The 6,215-nt window shown below is 45.7% G+C and overlaps 1 protein-coding gene across 2 annotated transcripts in view; it reads right to left on the minus strand.

Annotated features, from left to right (window-relative positions):
* The window catches only part of dcc (DCC netrin 1 receptor), a 167,240-nt gene that overhangs the window by 65,748 nt on the left and 95,277 nt on the right, over positions 1 to 6,215 (minus strand). Inside the window, exons 17-19 of one of the 2 annotated variants that reach the window (XM_037979443.1) lie at positions 5,034 to 5,206; positions 2,418 to 2,556; positions 494 to 601 (exon numbers count right to left, since the gene is read on the minus strand). In XM_037979443.1, coding sequence (XP_037835371.1) covers positions 494 to 601; positions 2,418 to 2,556; positions 5,034 to 5,206 — 420 coding nt within the window. Of the gene's footprint in view, positions 1 to 493; positions 602 to 2,417; positions 2,557 to 5,033; positions 5,273 to 6,215 lie in introns of both variants that reach the window. The other variant, XM_037979442.1, reaches the window with a different exon arrangement.

A 6,215-nucleotide genomic window follows, 5' to 3' on the forward strand; every position in this document is an offset into this window, starting at 1 on the left:
GATGCTGCGATTGTTGCGTGGAGTAGGACAGCTGTTATCAGCCGGAGATTTCAGGCTTTACAGGCCTTCAGCTGGGGGACAGACGGCAGAAACGCTGCAGGGTAAGCTAACGCTGTTGTTTATATTCCTACCTTCGCTCTTTATGCTTGCATCTGGCCACACCCACGACCAATGAGTGAACAGGAGCTAAGTTTGCTCCGCCCTCGAAGCAGGGCCGGCCCGGCTGGCCCGACTCCGAAGCAGGGACCAAAGAAGCAGGGACCGGCCTCGAAAAAATGCCGGTGGAAACGTGCACAAAGCGAGCCGAGTAGAGTGGAGCCGGGACCGTTAGAGCCCGTGTAAAAGGGACAATAGTGTTTCACATTTTGACAAACAAAGAACTGAAATTCCAAAGATGTCATTAATTCATAAACTCTGAAGATTAATTAAACATCAAACCAACGTTTTACCGCGGATGAACCGCGCCTGAGCACCTGTCTGCATTTGCCTTCACCTGTGATCCGGCCGTTCGCCTCCATCGGCGGTTGCCAGCTGATGAGGACGGTGCGGGGACGTCCCTCACGACTGATCACGGTCAAATCTTTGGGGGCGGAGCTCGGCGCTGTCAATCAAGCAGAAAAAAAAGAGTGGTTATCTGCTCCTGGAATGAACCTGAAGAACTTCTCCCTCCCATAATCTGCTCCGTTTAAAGGAAACGTCCAAAGCTTTCATTAACCGCCCTGCAGGGAAAATGTCAAGCACTCCCCCTCAGACCCCTCGTAACCTCTGCGTCACCATGGAAACCAGACGGCAGCCCATCGGCCCGGCTTCGTGTGTTCCCTTTAAGTGATTAAAGAGAAGTTTTTTAAGTTGCGCAGCGGGTCCGGGCTCAAAGCTCCCACAGCATACACGGCTAATGAAACCGCTTGTTAAATGTGACACGGCGAACGGGAGGAAATTACAAGTTCCAGCTGAGTCTGTGAGTGATGGCGACAACCAGCACTTCTCATAAATACAGCAGGAGAGGCTGAGAAAATCAACTGGGCTCTCACGGGCTGGGAAAGGACGCTTCTGCCTAAATCAGATATTATTAACGCAATCAATCAGTGTTAAAAGCTGAGATTAGTGCTGAATAATAATAATAATAACAACAACAATTAGGGCCGTGTGCAGCTGTTCCACAGACTTCTGTGTTCTATTGGCTTTAATTTGATTGTAAAGGTACATTCAAGCTGCAACCTTTCTGCTCTTCGCTCCACAAACTGGAATTTAAATGGATTTTTAATTTGAAACAAAATCCTTTAAAGTAATAAAATTATTTTAAAAATATTTAAACATGCTTTTTGTGTTGTTTTGGTGTTAATAATGTAAATAGATGGCAGCTTTTAGGTCATTAAGGACGCCAAAGCTCCCACCTCATCATGCTGAGAATCACGGTGGTGGCAGCATCATGATGTGGGGATGGTTTTCACCAGCAGGGAATGGGATAAGAGTCATTCTTGTTGGAAACCTGTTTGAGTTTTCCTCTTATTGCTCCACTTCAGACTCATAAAGAGTTGAAAGGTTTGATGAAAACTGTCTTTTGTTTGAAAAATAACACTAAAAAAAGAAAAAAGGCTTTTATTTCAGTTAATTTAACTTGGATTTGATGCAAAATAAAAAGGCAACAAAAAGGTGAATATTTCTGCCAGCTTAAAACAGATAAAAGTTTAAAAACTCACCAAGCTTCAGAGTAGTATTTATTAAATATATGACCCTTTTGGCTTTCTGTACAAAAATGGAAAATTATTTTTATTTTTATTATTAATTATTTAATTATTTATTTTTCCGGGCAGGATGCATCAGAATCTTTCAGGCACAGATTTTCCCTTCATCTCTTATTTGAACGAGAGGAAAGTGGCGTGACGTCAGCCGGCTCTGTCAGAACCTCCGACAGGGTCCGGCTGGTTCTGGCTCCTGATTCAAACGGAGCCTCTTATCTCCTGTCTCCGCTTCTCAACAGGTGTCTCTGGGCCCTGGTCTGGTTTTAGCAGAGGGGGGGGGCTTACAATCAGCAACAAAGGCCCTTTTCTTATCTGCTGCAGTGGAAATGTGCTCATTGTGTGTTTCGTGGAGAAAAGCCGGCGTGTTTGTGCCTCTCGAGCTGGTAGATGAGTGCAGGGACCGAGCCGACCCGGTCCGTCTGCTCGCTCTGAATGTCAATGTATTCCAGAGGGCCTGGGGGAGCCGGCGGTCTGATGCCGTTCGCGCTTAATTGGGTGACAAATCCGCCAAACATGATTGTCTACATCCTGAAAGGTATAGCATGACATTCTGATTCCAGTTGTTGCAGACAGTCATTGTGCTGCTGGAGGGGGGCGTTGTTTAAATAAATGCTGCTCAGGAAGAAAATTCTCCTCTGAAGCCTCCGGAGGAACAGAAGCCCCGCGGGGACATACCTGCTTCGTACGTCGTGGCGTGCGCCGTCATGCTCCACGTGCTGGACTTGCGGCCTTTGGTCACCATGACGGCGAACTCGTACATGGTGTTGGGTTTGAGGCCGGTGACGGTGTGGCTGAGGGCGGTGGTGTCTGCGGACTGAAGGTCAGAAACGACAGTTAGCTGCTTCCGACTCCTCCATCAGAGGATCCGGTTCAGGAAGTTCCCGAGTTTATCAACATGAAAGGACAAGTGAAAGAATGAGGAATGAGATAGGTAAAGTTTTATGACAGTTGTTCTAAAATCAAACAGCGGAAACATCGGAGTGGTTTCTGTCTGCAGAGAATAATATGCCTAAAAGGATTTCTGATCAATAAAAGCTACAAAAAGAATAATAAAAAATCCTGGTTTGTTCTTTGATCCTAACATTATGCCTCGTTCTGCTTTGCAGGAACTAATGGATGTTTCTGAATAACCAGAACAGGAACCAATTAAAGTCTCGTATTCAGAGGGAACATTCTGACTGTTTGTGAGGTAAAAATGGGGATTTTTTAAAGAAGAGTTTAAATTTACTGCCTGGAATTAGAGAAGAAGAGTTCATTCAGGGATGGGAAGAGGTGGAACTGACGTCCTCCGATCGAGACTCAAAACTAAACCTTTTACATCAGGAGCGTCCAGTCCTGGTCCTGGTCCTGGAGGACCTCCATCCTGCAGGTTTCAGGTGTTTCTCTGCCCGGACTCACCTGATTTGAAGGACTGAGGGATGAACAGGCTGCTCCAGAACCTGAAGAGCTGCTGAGGAGCAGAGAAACATCTAAAATCTGCAGGATGGAGGTCCTCCAGGACCAGGACCAGGACCAGGATCAGGACTGAACCTGAACCCCTGTTTTACATCTACAAACCCCTGACGCAGACCCAGAGCTCGCTGCGTGGATTATATCTCCTCTGGATTGACCTTCTAACGATTAGTTCCAGCACAAGACGACCATTTTTATTCATCTTAGATGGAAATTTTGCACAAAATAATGACCCAACAACGCAGGTAAACACAGATGGTGTGATTCTCTGTAAAAATCCACTGTTACCCTCTTACAAAATACAGCTGCAGGTTCCTCCATTTTCTCCTCCTTTTGACTTATAATAATAATAATAATCTTGTTGCACAGCCTCAGTGCACAAAGATCAACTATGCAAACAAGAAAAGGATCGATTCCAGCTGAAACAGATTCATAGTAACAACAGAATAAAACCTGCAGGAAAGTGGAAAAGGGAAAGTTTGGTACCTTCACCCCCCCTAACACCCCTCCACCCTTTTTACGTTTCTCCACAGGTCAAGCTGCGCCTGACGCGTCTGCAGCTTCAGTACGAGCCGCGTTCGGAGGGAAAACGTCTGCGATGTGGACTCCTTCTGAGCTTCTAATCAAACAGCAGCAGGTAGCAGAGCAACCATTGTTCAGGAGAAACATTAATCAGCTCAAAGCCCAAGAAGGAGAACTCATTAATCCTCGGTGCTGAGCTGGTATAAAAAACAACAACAACAGGGGAGGGTTAGGTAATTATTCTGCAAACCTCAACGCTCGGGATTTTCTGTTTCAAAGCTGAAATCAAGACCAACAAGGTAACAAACACAAGCTGCTAATCCTTCACTTTTTACACTTCCACAAATAAAAACATGTCTCTGTTTGTCTTTCTTCTGGGTTGCTCCGACAAACTCGTCCTTTAATCACCTCATCTGATTATCTGCTTTCAAACTAGAAGGAAAATGAAATATTTTATTTTGTATTATGTGTAATATTAGCTCCTGTTTTAGTAAAAACATCCAAACGAAGTCAGGAAGTCCCGGTTCGTTCGAGTCAGAATCGACTAATTTCTTCTCACCGGATCTGGATTCACCGAGCAGGAAATCATTTAACATCATTTAAAGGCTTTTTAACAAGCCAATCTTTGGATATTTATATTTAGATTTAATGCTGAGCAATAATCTCAAAATCACCAACAGGATTTCATTTCATTTCGTTTTCTTTTTGAAGTGCTTCAGAAATAAACCTGACTCTGACAGTGATGAATATTCCAGGTCTTAAATCATTCTGCAGTTAAAAGGTTTGATCACCTGAGATAGTTTTTGTTTTACTGCAGAAACCTAAAGAACGTTACAGAACTGGTTCTGGGTTTGGTTCTGTTCGTTATCATCATCTCAGCTGATCCGATCGGTTTGTTGGATTGTTTTTACTTCTGCAGCTCTTTGCTTTAGAAGTTCTCTTAAAGCATCACCGGTTTAAATCTCCCCGTTTGAGTCCGGTTCCTTCGGGTTCTGCAGCATCACAGAACGGTTCCTCCGGCCCAAACTGGGAACGGTTGGAGAACATGAGACTGTTTCTAACCAGACGAAGGAAGCCACGAGGAAGAGCAAATGATGGAAAAGAAGTTGCTTCAAAGCAGAATCAGGTTCTGATGTGGAACACTCGGCATCACTAACCTTCACAGAAAAACATCTTTGGATCTTAAAACTAACAAATATGTAGACATCAAACCCTAAACCACTGCCGGGGACAGGCACCAGCTCCCCGCGACCCGGAACGGAGAAGCAGCTAAAAGAAAACCACCTGATTAAAGACGGGTCGTCTCTCTGGGTTTACCTTGAACTTTCCGCTGGTCGAGAAGCTGGACTTCCACTTGACGGAGTAGTACCGGACCTCCGAGGACTTCTGGTTCTTGGTCATGGAGTTGTCGGCCCAGGAGACCCGGACGGAGTCCGAGGACAGGGCTACGGCCTGGACCCCTACTGGGGGGATCATGGGAGTGCTGGTGTCTGGCATGGGAGTGGGGTATTTATCAAAGAGGTGGAAAAGATCGTCCTCTAAGGGGTCGATGGGGTCTGAGGGGGTCCGGGGGGGATTTAATCAAACCGGTGCATGGAAAGGATGATTTATAGATGAACACATGAACACATGAACACACATGCGAGTTTGGAAATAAACAGCAGAGGAGATGGAGAGGAGGAGTGAGAAAAACAGGAGGGAAAAGACAAAAAGACAGAGTAAGAAGACAGGAAGAGTAAATCTACAACAGGAAGTGGAGCCATGGATCCACAGGAAGCAGGAGGTCAAAGGTCAAAGCTTATTTCACTTTGATCAATGATTAAAAGCTGTTAGAGGAACCGATGCTGTTGTTAAACGCTCGTTCAGTCCCGTCCTGAGGATCCGGGGCTCCAGCTGACCAAACACAACGTGCTGCCTTCAGGTGCTTCCAGGAATATAGGGAATTTCGCACATTTTAAAAACCCTTCAGTTTCATATTTAACTGCTGATTTATTCAAAACTGTGTAAAAGCCAACGAGCGGGATCACCTGAAGGCAGCAGGATGAGAAGAAGAGATTCCAGCTCTGTGACCTTTGACCTACGGACAACAAACACACGCCTGCTTTACGCCCCCCCCCCCTCCGCAGTGTTTCTGCCTCTCTGCAGCTGGAACATTATTTTTAGTCTCCTGCATTTATTAAGCAACATGGCCGCAGGGAGGCGGCGCGGGAAGATTTCTGCTGCTTGATGTCTGAGGGTTATTTTCCCGTTAGAAGGAAACAAACATGGAAGGAGCCAGAAAACTCCCCGAGTTCCCAGAGTTCCTGGAAATAACCATTTACAGACGGGCGGTGAAACCAGGCCTGACTGAAGCTCAGCTTCATCCATCCATCCATCCATCATCCATCCATCCATCATCCATCCATCCATCCATCCATCCATCCATCCATCCATCCATCATCCATCCATCCATCATCCATCCATCCATCCATCCATCCATCCATCCATCATCCATCCATC

The sequence above is a fragment of the Kryptolebias marmoratus genome, linkage group LG14, assembly GCF_001649575.2.
Source record: "Kryptolebias marmoratus isolate JLee-2015 linkage group LG14, ASM164957v2, whole genome shotgun sequence".
Taxonomy (NCBI): Eukaryota; Metazoa; Chordata; class Actinopteri; order Cyprinodontiformes; family Rivulidae; genus Kryptolebias; species Kryptolebias marmoratus.